At 39.7% G+C, this 23,110-nt stretch overlaps 1 protein-coding gene across 1 annotated transcript; it reads right to left on the reverse strand.

The window, feature by feature from the left end:
• Positions 1-1,059: 1,059 nt before the first annotated feature.
• Positions 1,060-23,077, reverse strand: LOC102236075 (carnitinyl-CoA dehydratase-like). The gene is made up of 7 exons (XM_005803676.3): positions 22,717-23,077; positions 20,681-20,851; positions 16,007-16,104; positions 13,841-13,985; positions 3,491-3,640; positions 2,392-2,507; positions 1,060-1,396 (listed from the first exon to the last, which is right to left on the reverse strand). The coding sequence occupies exons 1-7, from the start codon at positions 22,856-22,858 to the stop codon at positions 1,289-1,291; spliced, it is 930 nt and encodes a 309-aa protein (XP_005803733.2). The 5' UTR covers positions 22,859-23,077; the 3' UTR covers positions 1,060-1,288.
• Positions 23,078-23,110: the final 33 nt, after the last annotated feature.

Raw genomic sequence — 23,110 nt, forward strand, 5'->3', positions numbered from 1 at the left:
AACAAAGCGGTGATTATTTTCTGGATAAAACGATGGAAGGAAATGGGTCATTTCTACCGCCTCGCACCGTGTGAGTCAGCTCGGGGTAACAAAAGGCAACAGATCCTTGTTAAAAGCTTCGCGCGCCATTAATTTTTGTCGTGTCATATTAAACAAACATTACCGAGATCGTTAAAAAAAAAAAAGCGGGGGTGTTCGCAGCTGATCCCGGACCCCAGCGCTCTCAAACGCTGTCACCGCGATCCAGATAAACGAGCCGACCAGACTGACAGGAACTTAAACAGCACTTAAGTTCTGCTATATTTATTTGACGCTGATCAGTTGGGCATGCTTGCAAGTGTGTGTTTATGGCCCGAGGTGGAGCAGGTGATGTGTGTGTGCGCTGGGTGAACTGGAAGCAGAGGGAGGAGGAAACATTAAACAGGAGCTCTGTGTCCTGTCATCACAGCGTCTAGACAGGACACCTCCTAAACCTAATGAGTTTTTTTTGTGTGTGTGGGCGTGCGTGTGTGTGTGTGTGTGTGTGTGTGTGTGTGTGTGTGTGTGTGTGTGTGTGTGTGTGTGTGTGTGGATCACCCACACAATCGTGCATCCACAGGCATTCACTGCTATACACTTTGGGGTTTAGACCTTCTTGTGTAACCTTTGTTTATTAAAAACAAAAAGAAAAAAGTGTTCAAACTTTCAAACAGCCATAAGCGGCATACATACAACGTATTTGCACACATTTGTCTCTGAAGCTAAAGCCTCCGCTTCGTAGCCACAGGAATGTTTACACCTGGCACAGATCTGACAAGAGGACTACGGATTTATTCACACAAGCTTGCACAGATATGCAAGCAGACTGCTATCAAGTGGTTTTCACATCAGTTCAAGGAATCGGTGACAAGACGGTGCAGGTTTGATGCTTTTGAAGCCACTGAAGTCCTTTGTGTTTGTGTTGGGTTTGTTTTGTGGTAATCTGTTAAAGCCCTGGTTGGCTAAGCACACAAATATTTCTGAGAAATGATTTGATACGTTTTAAATAAATGGAAAAAAAAAAAAGCTCAAGTGCAGGGCTATTTTTAAATTACTATTTTAATACCGAAAATAATGTAATTAATGAAGATTTCATTTCCCATAAGAAGCATACTGCACTGATGCAAAACTTCATCATTGTGTTTTATATTCTTGATTGTTGTATGTTGTAAAGCAGTAATTATTCAATTGACTGCAACACAAGTTTGTGGCAACAATAGACTGAGATCACCTGAAGTCACAGTTCATAAGTCCTCCTACATGTGAAAAGCTAGGGGAATTTCCCTCCTCTTCCAACTCCTGAAGAAAACTGGACTGCCCCAGGAATCGCTTCAGCCTGGATGACTTGAACTCCGTGATTAAATTCATACTGCATGGCCTGGACAGAGCAAAAGAGAAAAATTAAACCGATAGAAATTACTCAGAACAGGGGTTAAAACCTTTAAGCTGAAGAAACATTTGGAGAAATCTACTTATGCCAACTCATCTACATAAACTACTCAGGCCAATATCTCAGATCAGAACTGGAGGTTTGCAATATATTAAATCGCAATCACAGCGTCTTTAATGTGTCCAAAACTGCAATCGAAAAGGACGAATTGGATGCAATATTTTTGTAGGATTTCATATTTTAGGTACACACACACTCAAATTATGCAAGTGGGGAACATATTTCACATGACTTTCACTCGATCCCCACACGTGATGGATTTTTTCTTAGTGGCAGATTGCAAAGAGTGGTGGTGATATTATGATAAAGGAAAAGAATAAAAATAGCCACAAAAAAATGCAACATCGCTATACTAATATTCAGCAATAATATCCCAAAGGCTTGTTTTTCTAAAAAAAGTTTTGCAGCAATAATTGGACCTGATCCTTTGTACAGGATTAGCTTTGATATAAAAATTTCCATACGGCTGTTTGTAGCTTTATTGAATATGCCTAAATATTTTATAAAGTCATTATTTGTCCTTCCAAACAATTAGGAGACCCAGTGAGGCTAAATATTCTGTTCTTTGCCATAGTGCCACCAAGTTACATACGATACAAAATACCATAACAGCTACAAAATTCTGTGTGTTTCATTGATGATGATGTTGATTTTGTGCAACATCTTATGTAAAGCATGGTTTGCAAATTTCATTGCAAATAACGTGTGTAATCGGGCCCCTTTGCTCTCAAACCCTTTGGTGAATTTCTGATGCTAAGACGCCATCAGGTGTTAAAAACTTTGAACAACTTTCTGCTGTGCATTTATTTGTACGGTGAACGTAGAGGACCAGAAGTCATTGAAGCAAAATCGGGTGTAAACTGAGAAACCGATCCGTCACGTAAACACTAGTGCTACTGTGGACTGTGTAAAACGAAATATACCTGTGTGAAGGACTGGGCGTCGTAGCAGCTGTACACGGCTGAGGAGCGGTCTGTCCGGAGACACTGCTGAGGGAAGGAGCTGATCTGCTCTGCTAGCTGCACGGCTGCCTGCAACGCTGTGATTGCAACGCAAAGCAAGTCAGTTTACCAGCGGCAGTTCTTGCATGAGCGACCGTCCGATCAATCGAAAGGCAGGAAAATGATAAAAATTCTGGAGGACAAAATTCAAAGCATTCCTGCATGTAGAATCATGTACGATTTAAGCAAGTGGGTAGCCTCAACTCCAATTTGAGTGGACAAACATAAAAGCAATATGTTTGCTAAAGGTGTAACTGTCAGAGAGGTTTGATTTTTTATTTTTTAAACGTTGCGTTTGTCCAAACACCCCTTCTTGATGCCGCCCTGAGAATCTACCCATATGGCGCATCTCAAAAACTACCACGGCAGCTTAGACACACAAACACAATGTATGTGCGCGCGGAACAGCAAATGCAGCTGCATGTGATGGAAAATGCATGCAGAGCGCTTATGAAGAGTTACAAAGGAAAAGACTCCTCATAATGCGGCTGAGGTTTCCTAGCTTTACGTCACTACACCTCCGGACCCACATCAAAGCCCTGGACCTAATCCAGGTCCCTCCTATGGAAAACACTAACCCTGCTGATGGCACACTTTGATGCTTCCTTTGTATGTTTAGAAGCTGCTACTTCTTCCTTTCCCTCTGATGTTAAATGTGTGCTAAGTGATTATCCTTCACAGGGCCAATTAGGCTGCGGATAAACTGTGGGTAGAAGAACTTCCTGAAAGAATTTAGCTAATCATCCTGCAACGTCCAAGCAGGGAGATGAGGGAATGAGAGACTGAGTCATAACGAGCACACAGAACCATAAACTGCATTGGATCTTTCGGGCACTAATGCAACGCATCAATCCTCGGACTCCAGCTCACTCCTTAATAGATCTTTAAGAATACGTTTCAATTTGCTCAAATAAATACCCAGCTTTCAACAAGAAACTTGTTCAAAATGTTTCCTCTTCAAGTTCTGGAAAAAAAAAAACTACATGCAAGAAAGGCGACATATTCAAACTACTTTAAGTACCTTGTCCGTCAGGAACAACACGATTGGCCAGTCCGTAGGTTAGAGCCTCTTGAGCCCCGATCGGCCGCCCGGTCATGATCAGGTCAAGCGCTCTTGATAAACCAATGAGGCGAGGAAGCCGCACTGTCCCTCCGTCAATCAGGGGAACTCCTAGAACATTAAGGTTTAAGCATACAAAAAAATTAAACAAATAGAAGTATAGAGTTCCCTAAACACCTTGAAATCCCATTTGTACTATTTGAGATCTACAACTGAGCCAAGAATTATTCAGATATCTCTTTAATTACATTTTAAAGTTACCAGCATGCTCCATCTGAGTCTAAATAAAAATAAGATTTCAGAGTAGCCCAGCAAGAGTCCCAGCTTTAATCTGACAGAGAATCTGTGGAGGGAGCTAAATATTAGGATGACAGCAAGGAGGTCTTTTATATTCAAAGATACATCGTCAAAACACCAGAGGACACATGAAAAGGCTCCTCAAGAATTATAAGATGGGCCCATTCGCTAACATGCCAATAAAGACTTTTCAATTGATCATTAAGAAGGATGTAATTTAATGATATGGCTTTTTTTTTTAAATAAAATGTAAATTAAAAACAATTTCTCAAAATTTATCACTCCTTTAGCACAGTTTATAGTCTCATTTCCTGTCAGAAACAATGGAATATTTTTGTTGAATGCACATTTTTTCAAATCGAAATCTGCCAGGAGTGTATGCAATTTTGGACTTAACCTCCCATCTAACACCTGACCAAGGCATAGGACTGGCCTTTTATTACATTTTTGAATGAGTTTGTGTTTGTCCACGGGTTGATCTACAAAATTAGTGAAACCCAAGTTGTCAATTTAAGACAGAATGAGAATTAAACAGGGCCATAAGACTTAAACATTTTTTTCTGCTTCTTGTCCTGATGTTTACAAGACGTCGGACAGAATCTCAAAGGCCAGAAGCCTGATGTTTATCTTCAAACTTTATTTTAAATAAATACTCTCAAATACTGTTCATTTGTGTAGACGGGCTTTTAGACATGAAACGTCTTCTCCTGCTGCCTACTTGAAATGAGTTAAGAAGCAGCCAAAAGAAGAAAAAAAAACTGAAATACTTTTAGAAAACCTTAAAAACTGCTGATCAAATCCCCTTTAACAAGTTAAAAGGCCTGGAAACAGTGCATAAGGAAATTATGGGCGGCTTAATTTAAATCATTAATACATGAAAATAACATTTGGTCAAATGGAAAGGAGTTTGTACATGCGTGAAAGTACATGTTCCTGTAAAAATACATTCTGAATTTACTCAAAATCTAAACAAAAACATAAGGTAAACTATTCCCTACAAGGTAAGCCGCTGTGTAAGTGCAATAAGGGCATCTAATACTCCTGGAAACACAGGTTGCTTATGTCAGGGGGAACAAAGCTCTGAAATGGCTACGCTCCTATACTTTCTTTACATCTGGTCATATGAGCTCAAACTCCTCACTGGTATTCTCACAGGAAACGTTTTTAATTATATATTATTTCCCTGTCCCACAGAAACTCAGGGCTAGGAGGAAAGAGCAAGTACACTGCAAGGAACAGTCAGCTTCTGGCACTTATCCTAATTTCTAAGGAGCACCAGCTGGAACTGGCACACTTTCTCCCGATCGGTTCCACACCACAATCCCAACTCCCTAATTCCTCCAAGTCACTGATTCCATCTGACCACCCCTTATTGGGAGCACATGTGTCGAACATGTTGTTCTAACCCCACATCATCATGCTTCCTTTCAGATTGCATTTTCCTTTTTCTTCTTCTCTGCATGCGAAACGGTAACAAGTGATCAGATTGTACTTATGCTTTTCTTTGTTTGTTGCCATACATGTGGCAGAGAAGGGATTCTGATCAAGCTCAGGCTGCACAGGGTTTCTGCACTGTTGGTAACACGAGACTTCATCCAGTTTTACAGATGATTGTAATCAGAGAAGTGTTTTACACAGACTTTGAAGATAAACACCTAGAGCAGGTGGAACATAGCACTAATATTACCTGAATTATTTTGTTTTTAGTCAAATATACAAATTACACAGATCCCTGGTATAAAAATAGAAAGAAAGAAAAAAGAGAAAAAGGCATGTGTAATGGAGTTGGATTTGGTCCAGGACACTTCTGTTACCTCCCTACTGGGTTCATCTCTTCTTCTTGTTATTAGTAAACCTATGGTAATCCAGTGGCCTTAGGTCATAAATCATCTCAATCTTGTCAGATTTCCATTTTATTGTCCAACAATACAAAATTTTACAGTTCTCAAATGCTGGAGTTTTTGATACTTGGACGGCAGACATATTAAGTCTCCCCAGTCATCTCCCCCTTGTTGATGAATTTCTTTGCTTTCAACCGTCAGGCAAGAATCTAGGTCTCTTTTTTTATCAAAACTTACCAGGGCTGTTTATCAGGAGCTCCTTGCTAAAACCAGGTTGGTATCTGTTTCATCGTTAGAGCTTCCCAAATTTGTTGTGGCATAGTGTTCAAGTGTTCAAAATGTTAGATTTACACCTAAAGTAGCCTTAGAGCAGGCGCCCATGTACAGAGGCTATAGTCTTTGACGTGGTCGTCTTGGGTTCAATTCCTGATTTTGCAAACCTTGCTGCATGTCTTCCCCACCTTTCTTTTGCCTATTTTGTATCTAGAAACTGTCAATAAAGGCCTCTTGTGCCAATTAAAATTTTTTTTTTTTAATGTGATATTACACATATGTCAACATCCTGCAAATTCCTCAGATTTGTCCACATCCATGATGGCCGTCTACCATACTATCACCTCTCAAAGGAAGTAGATTAAGATCTGGTGACTTTGGAGGTCTTTAGGCAACAGTCAGCTTTTTGTCATGTTTAAGAAACCAGTTGTGAATTTGTTTTGCTGGAAGTAGCCATCAAGAAACACTGGTACACTGTGGTCATAAAGGAACAGACATGGTCAGCAACTACACTCAAATGGTACTAAGAGGCCTAAACTGTGTCAAGAAAAAAAACATTACGTCACCCGTTTTTAAAGCAAAACTCTGTGCCTACATTTCTTGTTTCTAACTAGAGGGTATTAAAGCTATCCTTAGTTTTCTATTAAGAAAATAAACCCAGAAGGGTGGAAAATGAAGCAACAAAGAAATACGACTTGAGAAACCAGCGTGACAACACAGGGAGGTGGAGCGAGCCAGAGGAGGACAAAGCCTGACTTAAAGACCAAGAGATAAAGAGGCAGGTTGACCTCAGTCTGTCTGACTTTGGTGCTGCTGTTGGCACCACTGCTATCAGCAACCGGAAGGATCTCCCTTCTTATCCTCCGCGGCCGTCTCCTGCACCTCCTCGCCCACGGTCTCTCTGATAGTGCAATCTCTCGGGTGCTGTTTGACAGACCTCTGCTTTGTCACACATAATAAGACTGGAGACGTTGGTGAATTGCTCCTTGAAGCAGCTTTCGACTAAAAACTTTGTGTTTGATTTGAGGTGGAGACTTTTTGTTTTAGTAGAAGGCATTGTGCATTAGTGATCCGAATGCGAGATAAATAAGACGTTGTTTCACCATTTACTCCCCAGTATTGGACAAACCAATTAAAAGGAGTCTGCAGCCATCTTGTCTTAAATGCAGATAAGTCTACTCTCAAAACAGAGGCTTGTTATTGCCAGGTTGGACATGAGTCAGCACAGCCTATTGTTATATAACCACATGTAAGAGGCAGCTCATTTCCTGCAGCACAGGGTCATCACTGCTTATCTGACGGGAATGAAGGAGAAGTCTGGAAGAAAGAAGAATCATTGTGTTTTATCTGCTTTCTGCACACTTTGATATGCGTTAGCCCTGAGGAAGCAGCACAATACACGAGTCATTAATATCTAACTGGTAATATCTCCCTGAAAACACTGAAATACACAGAAAAGGTTATCTGGAAATTAGCTGGGAACAAACATCCGCCAGTCCACACACTTATAAAGCAAGAACGCTGTGAAACATGACACACTCAGGGACTCTAGCTGGCTCCTGGTCCTGCTGGCACCCTGACCACATCAAAGCTAAACCTACCACAATGGCTTCCCATGAGGGTAATGCGATTAAGTTTGATGTGGATTAACAGTTTCCGGATAACTCCAGACTAAATGGACAGAGGCGAAAGAGCGGACTTTCAAGCGGAAGTTTGAAGCTTTGAATTGCTTGCTGGGAATCAATTAAAGTATTTCAGTTGGGTTGAGTCGGAGACGGGTTAATTTGATTTCATGACGTTTGACCGACGAGGATGAAAATGAGGCCACCAAATGTCCCAAACGCCATGTACATGTTACAGCCAAAAACTTCAATGGGAAAAAAATGGGGGGTTTTGCGACAGGCCAAATCACAATAGTAGGAAATTGCCACACGTCTTTTGAAAATAGTACATAGTTTTCAAATGTTTTTACATCAAGAAGTGTGGCAAACATTTATACTAAGAACCCCAGAATAATGACTTTTGTTGCAACTACAGCTCGAGCTCTTCTGAGGTATAACTCTACCACTGTTACACATCTAGAGACTAAATCATTTCCCAATTCCTCTTAGCAAAGCCGCACAAGCTCAATCAGATTGCATAGAAAGCATCTCCTAGCATACATTTTCAAGCGTCACCACAGATTCTTATATCTGAACTTTGAGTAGGCGCTTCTATCTTCCATTGTAGCCCTGGATGTATTTTAAGGGTTGATTTCTTGCATTTTAATGGTTGATTTCTTGCTGAAAGGTAAGCCTCCAGTCTTTTACAGCCTCTAACACATTTTCCTTTTAACAAAGACTGCCATGTATTTTGCTCCACTCTTATTCCTATCAACTCTACCCAGTTTATTCCTCCTTAGGTCTCCTGTTGGTCTCATCACAGCATGATGAGACAGCATATTTCACTGTGGGAAAAGAAAAAACAAATGTTGCTTGCATAGTTGAGGCAAACTGTAAGCATGATCTGTTCCTTTCTTTTAGAAAATGACTCTCTTCTTTCCACTCGTCCACAGAATCAGGGGAAGAGTTTCTCTCACCTGATGTGTCGATGTCTATAGTCACTCCTGAGCTACTATGGGCCCCATGGATTCTTTTGACCTTATCCATGCTGTCAGCTTTGGCGCACAGACGTGTATAATTAAGTTTGCAATGATAGCATACACTTTGTTTTGGACGGACTGAACAGTGCTCAATAAGACTTTCAAAGTTTGGGACATTGTTTTTAACTTCACCCAAACTTAGCAACCTGCTGTGTTCATCGGTCTTCATGATGATGTTTGTTGGCTAATGTTCTCTCTCAAGCCTCTGAAGATTTTTCTTCCCCAAAATAATTATGCAATACTTGGTGTTGGTTTGACATAAAATCCCAGCAAAAATACATTGAGTTTTGTAGTTTGAACTTGATGAAATGAAGAAGAAAAAAAAGTTACTGTGGTGTGAAAACTTGTAATGTAAAAATGAATTTACAGGAAGGCATTGCAGGTATCGCATAATATCTGCACTACAGGTCAAGGCTTATTCAAATTTATTTTGAAGAGTCTTGTTTTGCTTTCAGGCAAATGTAAATCCAGTTAGTTTAATCTGAATATTTTCGAATTAAAAAAAGAAAGAAAGAGAGATGCTCACGTGTTTACTCAGTTGTAATCCTGTCTGTTTTCAAAACAAAACAGCGTGACAGCTCTGTTCATTCATTCCTCATGAAGGGAAAATCCTGCAGATTAAACAGAGCTGGTTTGAAGTCGGATGATGTAATCAGTGCACTATGTCGGTCAGGTTCAGACTCTCTGAGCAGGTGTTTGGATTGGCTGATTTCAAGTTAGCTCTTGTATTGCGGTTTGACTTTAGTTCAAAACCCTGGCTTCTTTTCTTCCTCTCCATCAGTCTTGCACAGCTACGGAGACGGGACTTAGAGCTGACGAGGGGAAACGGAAAAGAACCGGGGACTTGAAGGATGCACAAGATTAGGTGGTGTGTATTTTGGAAGGGTTTCATTTTCAGTCACAAATAAAGAATCAAAGGGGTGACACTAGACCAACATTGAACAACCCCCAGGATTTAGGTTCTTGAATGAAATATTAGTTCTTTTAAGTTACATTTTCCTATGCCAGCTTTTTTTTTTCCTGCTTTACTTGTTCTTCTGGTTTAAGGAGCCAAAATAACATTGGAGATTTAAGTAAGCACTGTGGGTTTTCATTCAGGTCTCTGAGAACTCAAAGAGCTGTAGACTCTAATGCCAGATTCCTGTGATGCAACCTTCTCCTCCTTCTCATTTCCTCTCTGGCATAGCCGAGGGGCCCCAGACAGGAAGCCGCAGGTTTCGGCAGCCAATACCATGCCAGAAAACTGTCAAATCCTTGTGGTAGCCATTGGCCCACATCAGAGGAGCACAGCGCGTCTCCGAGGGGTTTTCAACTCCAAAGCCACCAGGGATTCCCTCAGGCGACCGCCATCTGTGCCCTACCCAAAATCGGTTACAGAATCTGTCCATTAAAAGGAAATAATGGCTAAAAGACATTGGATCTTTAAATAAACTCAAGCACAGCAATGCCTTTGTTGGTAAAGGGATTTTTTTTAAGTCGTTTAAATTGGCTTAAAACAAAGTTTATATTTTTTGTCTTCTAAATCCTCCGTTTGTCTTGTTCTGCTTCATTAAATTCTTCTAATGTCCCTTTACCTATATTTACATCTAAAGAAAACCAACGTCCGAGTTGAAAAGTTAAGACGTTAGTTGTGCAAGGTTAAACTTTGCAGAAAATGTTCATGAATATGCACGGCTTCCTTAGCGAAAAAGTAATAACCGTTCTTAACTGCAGCATCAAATAAAAGAAAACAGCAGTTTTAACTTAGCTGGAGGAAACGACTCAAACGTGTTGACAAATAAGCCTTGAAAGTGTGAGGCAATGACACACCACAAAATTAATCACTGGTGGAGAAATGTGCAACTTAATATGTAAAAACCGCAGCTAGTTTTCTCCCTGTCTGACAGAGTTTTAATCTGATGGAAGATGCTGGATTTACTGAGCGCTTGCAGATGGAGAGGAATAAACCTGCACTAATACACTCTGAAATTTCCAGCATTTGTCTCCAACCATTGTTCAGGTAAGTAGCTGAAAAGGTAGTACAGATGTGTAAAATTACTCAAATGAATAGTAATTTTAAGATGTACACTCTGTTCATCTTCCAAAAAACAAATGCCTGAATAAGGTGCTTTTGAATCACCTGACTTTGCATGTGCTTAATTACATGTATCAGCAGAGAAACACCAACCTGGCAACACTTTAATGAAGCCTTAATGACAGTTATTCAGATCAAATTTCAGACTTCTTATGACTGAAGTGCAAAAAAATAAATAAAAACACATCAGAATGGGAGAAAAAATTGACAGCGACAAAAGTGACTCAAAGAACCCTAAAAAAGGGGCAGGATGCCAAACAGGTAAAATGTCACTAACATGAGGCATAAAAATTAGAGTCAATCAATTTATTAGAGTCTATTTAAGCTATATAAAAAGGATATAATATATATACATATATATTTGATTGAATTGAGACTACAACTAGGTTAAGTTAGGAAACAATCGGATGTCATGTCTAATAAGAGCTTCATTTCAGCAAACATGACTGCAGCTATGCTGTTTGAAGCACTTTAGTAGGTCCAAGCATAAGTTGGCAATTATTTCCAATTACTTTCTATTATGAACGTTTAATAAAAGTGAAGAAAATAAACAAATGCTCTCTGTAAATCTGTTTGACTGCGGGAGGCGATCAGATTTTTTCAAGCCAAGAAATGGTGGAAAAAAATTCACTTTAGTGTATTTTTTGTTCATGTTCATTTCTGTATATTCCACTAAATTCAATGACCAAGTAATGTAAAGAAAAAATGTTATAAGTGTTAAAACTGAGAAGCCCAACGATGTCTCTTAAACTGGAAAGTGACAACACACTTAACACAAAAGACTCATAGCTCTGCCAGGATGCTCCCCTGTTAAATTACAGGCTTCAAATGAGAAGTTTTTCATGTTTATACTGCAAGTCTAGTACTGTCTGTAATTTATAGTAAAAAGCTGTATTTATAAACACCCTGGTTATATTTCAAGCCCTCTAGAAGCATAGCTAAAATCTATAGAAGAGTTGCTGAAGGGAAGTGAAACCGCTCTTTACACGCTGAATTGCAGGACGGGGTTTTTTGGGGGGAGGAATCCGGATCAGCTCTGTGTGTGTTTACAGCAGAAAACTTGATGCTTTAGAAGTATAGTTGAGTCAGCCGGCAAGCCTTACCAGTAAAAATGCCAAAAAGGGAAAATGTTTATAAGGAAATTGTGACATAAATAACCCGTAAGCCCTGCTTGGCTACGCTGTGGAAACCTGGCAGTTGGTTGTTTCCTCCTCTACTTATCAAGGCTGCCCAGCAGACTGTGGCCATGAAGCCAAAAGGTCACGGTCACCATCGTTATCGCTTCGAGGCCCCGTCCTTGCGCACAAACACGAGGAGGCTGTGGTGATAACAGAGGACATAGTAACGACGCTGAAAAATAGAAACAAAGTCGACTTCCTGGTACTAGGAGACAGATGATGAATGCTTGGATGCAAAGAAAACAGACGGTTGTTTTTTTGGGGTCAGGTATCATAAGCCGAGAAAAAAAAATACAACATTTTAACATTTCTAGAATCAAACTGAAAGATGCTAACTTCTACTAAAAGTAGAAAAAAAATTAAAATGTGAACATCAGTGTTGATATTTTTTTTAAGGACCACAAAGTTTAATTTAGGAGACTTTCCCTAGATTGGCAAAGTTTATCAACACACAACTCCTGAAATGCCTGTTTATATATTTTTTTCCTCAAATAAAACCAATACCTACCATAAAGAAAAGGTTAATACAAGATTCCTGAGCTGCTAGCTTGACTTTGGGAGGAATACTTAGTGACACCTAAGAAAATGTTTTTTGTCATTACCTAAGAAGAGTCGTATTAATAGAGGTTTTTGCCCTTTAGACTATTGCTGCATTGTCAAAAGCACACAGTAATGCTGATTAACTGTGAGATTCTGAAAGCTAAAGCTGTCTTGGAAGAAAAGCGGCAGAGGAACTCGGTCTTTGCCCATTCTCTGACAATTGTAGAGCCATAACATTAAAGTACATCCAACTGGTCAGAAATGGGCCAAAGAACTAGCTTGATCTTGCCAGAACAAAAACGCTTCACAATGTGCAACAATGAAAGTTACTGTGTAGCAGCAGCAGCAGCATTTGAGACTAAAATAAGCAGCATCAAAGAAAAATTAATCTGGAACTTCTTGGCCGTTTGCAGAGATATCCATTTCCAGAGGAAAGCCACCCTGTGATGACTTTGGCCTTATCCTTCTGTTTAAGAAAATAAAAACACATTGTAGCTGGTGAACAATGTTGTTTTCGAAACAGGAAACTCTGGAAGTTTGTTCACTCTTAAATATACAGGGCAGATTCCAATGAACTAAGATGGATGACTGAACTGGCTGCTGTAAAACAGCACAGGCCAACTCTGACCAGGTCAAACCTGAAGGACGGTTTACTTCATCTCTGGTTAGGCACAGAGTTTACTCTGAGGTAAACATTCAAAATCTTTGACAAATATTTAATAATGAAATGGTCCAGTTGAAATGAGTGTAGGATCAACCACTGGGGAGTCAGATGACTGGTGATCATGTATTTCTGGATAAAAATGTGGTGTTGAGCATATTGGCTTCACCCTCAAGACCCAATGATGATTCTTCTTCACTTCTCTGTCAGAGGCATCGAGCATATTTTACTTTCAAAAGGTTACCCAACCCTGTCCAGTCCAAAATACATTCCCAGGGATATGGACCTCTGTGTCATGTCATATTTATACCACAAGGAAGAGAACTCATAAATCACAAAAAACTCAACTTAAAAGAGTAAAGTATTTGTAAAACCTCTCGGTTACATTTGCTTCAAATGAAGTTTTAAGGGTAGCACTGATTGAATTGCAGGTGATTTTGAAGTCTTTCCTTACAGCATAAATATGTTTGAATAAAACTCTTACACATCCTAAAGAACAGTCCTAACAAATTTGTTCATGTCTCCACCTTGAAAAGGTCCCTTAGAGTCACAACAGATTCCAACTGGACTCAACAACCTTGAGCTTGACAGATAAATCATTCTTGGAGTTTTCTCAAATACTGTGGATGTTATCTTTACTAACAGGCCAAAGCAGTATATGGGAAAACTACTTCTGCCAAAACCAAGCTGCAATAAAAGCAGCCCGCATAAGTAAGTGAGCAGACCTGATGTTATTGCAGATGTTGTAAAAGCTCAAAATTAGTGATCAAATCTCAATTAGGCCTGTAAGGCAGAGAGCAACATACCAAATCTGCGGCAGAAGACCCCCATGACGGCGCTCTCCTCCACCACCCTCAGGTCAGCCAGCAGGGCCAGCTCCAACCCTCCGGCCACAGCGTAGCCGCTCACGGCCGCTATCAGCGGCTTCGACAGCTGCAGACGGGACGGACCCTGGAGGAAACGGCTGAATCAGTCAACCCATACATACGCAAAACATTGTTACACTGTATGGCGATCCAAAGGACTGAAGTCATCATGCAAGATGTAAACAGAGTAAACAAGGCGTGCGTATCATCACCACTCCACAGCGATTTATGCTCTTAACGCGCTACTCGGTAAAATGTTCCAGGCTTCATTTTCTAATTCATTTCTCAGACTGTCAAACAAATGAGGAACAAGAGGATTCGAGTTTTGACCACAGCTGAACAAATGAAGACGTTTGTTTTTCCTGTATGAGGTACAATGGTCTCATGTTCTGCATAGGAGGTCCACTCAATCCCAACCACCTTCAGCAACACACAGGCCAAACATTTTTATGGTGAGTGTAACTCTCCATAAAAATGTTACTGTATAATATTTAGATACTGTTAATCCATACCAACTGTTTGCAAGAGAGCATGAAGCTACAGTGAATTGCTTATGCTTTCGTTGCCCCCTTTATATCTTTTGCAAGTTAGAACCACAAACCTTTTATGCGAGACTGAAACAAAGGAGAAAATAAATATAAAGTGGAAGAAAAACAATTTTTGGTTGTCATTTTTTTAATAAATAAAAATATGAAATTGATGGCTCAGATTTGTTTTCAGCCCCTGTATATGTGTGACTGAAACATGGTGGTGGCAGAATTGTGCTGTGGGAATGACAGAGAAGATGGAGTTAAATGCTTGGCAATCCAAATAGAAAGCCTGTCCAGGGCAATGCTACTTCTGGTCAGACAGTGGCGCCAAACTTGCAACTGATTAAGAAAAAGACAGGGAAGAGAGAGTAGAAGTAGAAAAAAAAACTACGAAACATGTTTCCTAAATAGTGAGTGGCATTAATTTTTCACTCATGAAAAATTTTGCTCTTAGAAACAAATGGAAACGAAACAGTGATATCATAATGAGAAATCAATTTGTTCTTTCTTTTCTGTTTTTCTTTTTTTGTTGTTGCTCTCTTCTGAGTAGTCAGTGTAAAGACTATCATATTATTGCCCCCACCTACGCTCACGCTCATAGACACAGAGAGCTATGTCAATGCCCCAATCATGCAGCCAGAGCAACACTGAAATTGTTTAGATCAGGGCTTTTCAGCGTCAGTTCTCGAAGTCTGGCATCCTCCATGTTTTAGATGTGTCCTTGCTCCAAGACAGCTGATGCAAACGGCTGAAATAGCTCATCAGCATGTCATCAGGTTGAGCAGGAAACTGCCAGTCGCCCATTTATAAGACTGAGATATGATGAAGCAGGGAAATATCTAAAACATGGAGGGCACTGGTCTTTGATGGCCGATTTTAGAGTAACTCAAAGTACATTTGTGTGTTCGGACGGCTAAGTTGTGGTACAGATTGAAATCCCATTGAGAATTGGTGGCAAGACTTTAAAATTGCTCTTCGGACCATCCAATCTAAATTTGCTTGAGCTATTTTTGCCAGGAAGGATGGGTCAAAATCACAGGTTCAAGGTGTGCAAAGCTCGTAGAGCGATGCCCCAAAAGATTTGCAGCTGTAATTGCGAAAAGGTTGTTCCATATGATAATTAGCAGGCCAAATATGAATGTACATCACACCTTTAAGATTTTACTTGTAAACATTTGAAAATCATGTATCTACATTTCTTTTTATCATTCATTTTAATTCAACATCTTAATTATTCTCTACTTTGTGTTCTCAATAACATAACCCCATAAATTCAATGGAGGTTTGTGGCTATAATGTCGAAAAACAAAGGTACAAATGTTGGCAGGTACTGTAACACATACACAGCAGTAGCAGAAGAGTACTAGAGGCATCTCTCTTCTACTTCATTACTTAAAACAAAAATGTTCCTAACTACCTGTTCTCTCAAACGTTTTAAAATAAAAACAATTACTAGCAGCCTGAAATTCTGGCTTTAGATTTTACGATTTACATGATTACAGATTTACATGACATTGAAATGTAGATGTAAACCTCACTAGTACACGCATGCAATCAAAAACCGAGCTCTGCTCACCATTGGGCCAGGACCCTTTGTGACATCTTGCTCCAATTTAAGGGGGGCTTTTTGATTGGCCAGCATTTTCAGATCATAACCAGCGCAGAAATTCCCTCCTGGAAGAGACCGCAAAATTACAAAGTATGGCAGAGAGGAAAAGAAAATGATGAGGAAGAAAAAAAAAAAAGAAAAAAGGCTGCAATTTGGCTTGCAGCTTGCTTTCTTTTGGCTCGCCGACACACAAATCCTCCTCCTTCCCTAAAGGATGTAAATTCAATGTATAGGCACAGACGGTACATGTGCTCACATGCATCATACTCTCATTAATGGGCAAGTAATGCAGTGCAGCCACAGATCTCTTCCACTGGATTCATGTGGTAATTACAACATTGCCCAAGAGGCAAACAAACACTATGTCACTGTCTAAGGCAGGGACTCATAAAATCCTCCTCTCTCTGTAATGTGACAGTAATGAGAATGATCGTAATGAACACATGTGCCAGCAACACCCATCAACTGGGAGCTCTGATTACAGCTGTGGGTCAGCGTTGGGTTGTTAGAGGAAAAACTGTGTGTCATCCTGTTTATGGGAGCAGCACTGGAAATGAGCGTCCTACACCAGTCAGACCTTTTAAAGAAACTTGAGGAGCAAGAGCTGCGTGTTTTTATTCACAAGACATCAGCCCAGAAAATGCGACACTATCGTGAAAGAGATGATGCACTATGAGGGCAGACTAATGTCTTTTAAGCATGTAAAATGATCATTTTGCACATAATAAAAACAAATGAGACATCTGCCGTAAAAGTCTAATTTGTGGTGCCATTTATGCCTCTTTGAACATTTTTTATATTTTGTTATGTTACAACAGCTGAGATATTGAATGGGGAGATCACACAATAGACCGACACAAAGCAGTGTGCAATCATGAAGTGGAAGGAGTAAGAGACATGGTTATTTTATCTGCACATAAGGTCTGCCAAGTGTGGCTCACATTTGTGTTTAACCCTCCTCACTCAACAGGTTGTAGATGGTTGGAATTGAAGGGAAGTCTGTCAACTTTCTTTGACAAAAAGTTCAAGCTCAGCCACATTAGACTGAGAGTGATTTGACATAGTTTTTCAAGCCCACTGATTGCATTTAGTTGCATTTAGTTCTAGACTTTGACTGGGTCATTTTGATGAATGAATATAATTTGATCTGAACCAAGACACGCAAGCTCTGACTGAATGCTTAGGGTCTTTGTACAACTGGAAGGTAAACCCCAGTCTCAGGCTCAAAAGGTTTTCTTTCACACCTTATCTGCATTTACCTTCATCTGTCTTCGGAGCAGCTTCCCCGTCTCTGCTAAAGAGAACTTGCTAACATCACTATGTCTCACCATGGGGGATCTTGTGCATATTTTGGCTTCAAAATTTTCACCAAATACCTGTAGAAACCTTGTTCCACATGTTCATCATGTGCTCTGCCCAGCCTGTAGCTATTAGACAACAATGGCTTTCTTCTTGCCACTCTTTCATAAAGGTCAGATTTATGGTTGAATAAAAAATATGCCTGCCATACTTTTTCAGATTGTGAAACCCACATCGTTTTCCTTCCACTTTGCAGTGGTGCTTTAAAGCAGTAGTGTGTGACTTTCATAAAGTATGTTTTTTTTACACATTTGCTAACATTACCACTATGTCGTGACAGTACGATATGCGGCAGCTAATCATTTAATAATAATAATTTGAATTTAATTATCTCAGCTTTTAAAATAAAACATTTTATTTGGTATATATTAATAAAATCTATCTTGCTTTGTGGCTCTAGACAAATTTTATTTTATAGCAATGAGTTCAAAAACACTTTTTGGAATTTAAAAGATTGCCGACTCCTGGTCTGTGATATAAAATCCCAATAGAATATTTTACATTTTGTTGTTGAATTGTGAGTGAATATGAAAAAGTTCCACCACGATGAAAACTTTGAATATTGTGACATTAATTCTGGCTACAGAGTGGTAGTTTACACCACAGCTGGAGCAGGTGGTGAGGGGTTTTCCCTACATTAATCTTGAATCCTACAGCATAATGCTGCTCTTGTGCAAAATTATTTTACTCCTGTCCAGAGAGCTGCATCGCTAAATTGTTATCTTGACCCCCAACTTCTCCAGCAAACAGGTTGAGGTCGAACTGGACAAAGACATAGAGCTCCACATAAGTGTATGTTTCTTTAGATAAAAGGATCTCCTACTTATCAAAACAATGGGGGCTCCTATATTGAGCTGCCAAAATATTTGACACAGGAACTGAAATAAAAGTATCTGATTGAACAAGACAGTAAAGTTCTTTAATGTTTAATTCAGTTTGACTCATCAGGACAGGAAAACAGTACAGGTCCATTTAGCTGCTTCGACATCAAATTCTTGATGTGGCATTTGTGGCTCAGAGCCGATATGTTAACATAGAAAGTAATTCACTTTATTGATGAGGCTTAAGAGGGTTAATATTAGGTTTAAACCAAGAATATGTGATGATCTTTGAAGCCATTACCTTCACACTCATTGATATTCACTACAGTTTCTATAAATGATCCAAGTACTACAAAATGATATCTTAAACGATTCGCCACTTTCTGCATTTATTTAATGTGACGGCAGTGCTGCATTACCCAATTAGCATCTGCTACGTCCCTTTAGTCATGTTAAGTAACACATCTGACACAGCATCCATAGCTTTCCTGGCTAAAAAGCTACTCCCAGAAATCTGAACGTGAAATCATCAAAACAAATGTCCCAGCAAATTCAAGCCCTGCTGAAAGCAATTACTCTTAACATCATAAGTAAAAAAAAAAAGAGCGAGCTGAGAGAGTGACTGTGTCAGTGTTAATTTGACCTAAATGGATTCCGTATGTTTGCAGAAACATTACATCCACACTGGAACCTCCCTGCCTGTCACTTTACGGCACCGAGGCGCTGCTAATCACCGCAGAGGGGTCGGCCGGCTTCTCGTGATGGAGCAGCAGCGGACGATAGCCCGCTGACAGAAATGTGGGGTGTGATCGCTGAAACGCAAGGCTGACTTTTGCCCGTTTAATGCGAGCCGCTACGTAGACTGGAGCCGCCAGCAGCCATCGTGTGGAGAGGCAACAAATTATACAGTTTGAGGCCACGGCACACCTCACACAGCCTGGTCCCCGGCTGAAGACGATGTTTCCACTGGGGGAAGGAGTTTATGCACCATGTGCTATGATTAGAGCTGTGACATGATCCTGGTCCGCCAGGGCAGGTCACCTCACAGGTGTTTGTGTTCACGGTCTGGGTTTTCCAGGCATTCCCATCCAAGTATTTTGAGGATGATGGGATGATGGAAACAGAAGATTCTTTAGTTTTGAGAACTGTGTGATGTTTAGTGATTTTGTTGTATTGCCGTAAAAGCGATTCAACTCGTGTAAATTCAGTACGAAGTTCACGGAAAGGTGCAAGTGTAAAAAAAAACCCACTTGAAATGGGTTTTGCTTGCGTAAACTTCCTGTTTCTTGCTTTTGAAGTGAAGAGAGAGAAAAAGGGAAAGATCTCTACTCTGAGCATTAACTTGTGATTATTTTACAGAAGTAATGCTTAAATGGAGCTTTTATTTCCCCAAGACAGATAAAGTTTGCAACAAGGACAGATATTAAATATCTGTAATCTGAGAGATGTGTCCCAAAGGATGAATAAACAAACATTACCACATTTCTTCAGCACACATTCATAGGTCCCTTGACATGAGCATTTTTACTCCATTTAGTTTTGTCATTTGCTTTTTTTACCTTCTGTGAGTATCATAGAACTGACTTATTTCATGAATATAAAAATGTATGGCGAGGACTGGAGTTAATTTTATTTATTAAAATAATGTTTCAAAATCTGTTGACAATCCACATGGGTTGTGGCTGTTTTCATTTGTGCTTCAGAACAGAAACAATTTTAAAGTCTTTCTTCACAGTTGTGAGAAGCAGATGTCAGTGATTTGAAATCTATTAAACTTAAAAGAAAATACTCATCAACAGCTCATGAATGAATTATGATGCGGAAAAAAAATTTTCAACCAATTCAAAACGTTTAGCAGCGTCTCTCCCCAAAACACCACACTAACGCCACCTTGTTCATTTGTTATTAACCTCATAAATGCAGTGGAAACAGGGGGGCAAAAAAAGAAAAAAGTTCACATATTTATACAAAAGTGTAAATGCTCTTTATTTGAACCAATAAACCATCTCTTCATCTTATATTTCTGTCATTAAAATGTTTTAAAGGTTGAAATTGTCTTGTTTTTATCTTCTCTTTTTTGTTATAGTATAGCACAGCACACTTGTAAAAGAGATTTTTAATCTTAATGAGTTTCTCTTCCTGGTGAAATAAAGGTTACAAACAAACATTTTTTTATCCACATGCTTATCTTCATATAGCACTTTTTTATGCTTTCTGTGCAAAAAAGATGGAAGAAGGAGGAGGAGTTTCAGAACAGCCAATCTGAGATATATATATAATTTTGTTTTTTTACCTTTTGAACGTCTCAGGCTTTACACTTTTTTTTTCTCTGACTGGTATAAATTTGGTAGCAAAAGACGACAAATGCCCAATTTTAAAATCAAAAAGAAAAGTAAAAAGCTATGAATCCTTTTCTGATTGACATGAAGCAGAGACTCAAGATTTTGCTAGCATTTTCTACCTTTCCCGTGCAGAACAGCCACGTTCAAGTCAGGGTCGCTGTCGAAGGCCTGCAGCTCCTCCAGCAGACGCCCCGCTGTCTCCTGGTTCACCGCGTTACGCACCTCTGGGCGGTTTATTGCCACGGTAACCACGGATCCCCTTCGCTCTGAGACCACGGTCTGACCTGCAGCTAATGGCAGACGGCGTGTGAGATGCACAGATTATAAAAAAAAAAAAAAATCACATCACTAGGAGGAGAATGTCTGCGCTGATGTGAGTTGTGTTTATGTGCGCTACGTATCGTGGCTCGGGGTTGGACCAGGCAGCCGACCTGACATTGTTTAGGTTCATCCCGTGGATTCCAGCTGCTTCCCACACCCACAGGACGCTGCCTCCAGAGGAGACGAGGCCAGGGAAACAAAGCTACTGGATGCGTGAGAGACACTGATACAGACTGCTAAACCAAGCCCAGTGGAGGATGAAAAGCAAAGGCAATTTGTCTCAGGCGAGCTTTCGACTCTGCTACACCTTAAACAAACACAGTAATTACACAGAGCTGAGCAAGCTCCAAGGAAGTGAACCGCATCTTAACTACCTCTGTGGGACGTTGTTTGCAGTTTTATTTCAGGAACATTTTGTGGCAAAAACACGAGGAAACACTGGAGGGGACTTTTGCATCCCGCCTTTATGTGAAATTCTGAATAAATAAATAAAAAAGTATATCTAAAGAATCACACAAGTAGTATTAAAAGCAATTGATCTCAAAATGATATAAAAACATTGGAAAATGTTAAATTTGTGATGGCTTCAAATAGTTGCCAACAGCTAAACGTTATATTTTACTCTATTCCGAGGATCTATGCTACATCCATCTTGTTGGGTCAGAATAATTCTGGGAACAATATCTTGACCAACATATTTATTATGGGGCGGCACAGTGGCACAATTGCTGGCATTGTTGTCTTGTAGCAAGAGTCACTGGGGAAACAATGCATGTTCTCCCTGAACATGCATGCAAGCAGAACAAAAGAGTTCTCTCTGGGTACTCCTGCCTCCGCTCAGTCCAAACACATGCCTGTTAGATTACTTGGATACTCAAAATTGCCATTTTTTGTGAGTTTTTGTGTGTCTGTCTCTTGCCTAACAACCACTGGAGATGGACCATCATCTTTTTCCTGTTTTACTTATGTTCGATTAATGTTCTTTCAAATTATGCCAAAGCTGTAGAGTAAAAAAAAAATAAATAAATATCTATACCCCGAGTTCTAGGAATTAATCAAAATTATGCACGATTTAAATATATCATCTCATCTTCATATCCTCAATGTTTCATTTAACAATACAAGCTGCATACATTTTCTCCTGGAAACTTTGCAAACTGGGAATGAATAACATTTAATGTACACCAGGGAACAAAATATTGCAGTAATAGTTAGCAATCACGTGTTAAAAAGAAACTAATTGAGGTTGTCAGTAAACCATAAAATTTGACACATTAATACATTTATTTTTTCTACTGCTAGTTCAGAGAATCAATACATTCGGAGTTCATGTTTCAACATAACATACAATTATTCAGTTCTGTTGAGCAGGGCAGTTGAACCACTTAACATAACTTGTGTAATGAAGGAGCCTTTTCTATAATGGGAATGTTCTGCGTTTGTGAAACCAGTCTTGAATGCAGTGCAAGATTTATAACCAAAAAATCATGGCGTTTTTTTATTTTTATTTATTTATTTTTTTTGGCCTTTGCGATACGAAATATCAGACATTTATGGTCTACATCACCGTTCTCTACAATGGACTTACTATAATTTACTATTACAAATGTAAACTTTTAACAGCCTTCACGAGAAAAATCTGAAGTTAGTCATTCCGGACTTACAGTAGCTGATATTGTTCAGTTTGTGTTATTTTTGCAGTCTCCATCCTCGTCTAGTTTCCTGCATTTGATGTCAAATGAGCTACAGGTGTGTCAGAGCCTTCTTCTGCAGTGTCATCACGGTGTCCTCTGCTGCCACCTACAGTTTTCATTACGCTACTGCACACTCTTACCTGTTCCCTCGACTTCGCCTCCCGTTGAAGCGCTGTAGGGTTTTGTTGTTTTCAAAGTCATGCTCCCACACTGACTTAATATTCTGCCTTGATGCGTAGCTGCGAAAACTTGCCCAAGAGCCCGAAAATGTTTTAGCGGCATTGCAAACACTTTCTTAGAGGAACACTCAGAAATTCACAAACGATTTCGAAATGACCCGCAAACGCTTTTAAAACCAGTCAGTCTAACAGCTGAGCTATGCTGGGAAGGCGCAACCCTGTTACGGGTCCTGACAGAAACCGCAGTCAAAATGCTGAAGGTTCTGGGGACAAACATATACTTGGTGCATTGCAGCAGTCATACCGGCCCAAATGCAGCAGAGGGCGCGCTTATCCTCGATAAAATCTAGTTTCT

The sequence above is a fragment of the Xiphophorus maculatus genome, chromosome 21, assembly GCF_002775205.1.
Source record: "Xiphophorus maculatus strain JP 163 A chromosome 21, X_maculatus-5.0-male, whole genome shotgun sequence".
Taxonomy (NCBI): Eukaryota; Metazoa; Chordata; class Actinopteri; order Cyprinodontiformes; family Poeciliidae; genus Xiphophorus; species Xiphophorus maculatus.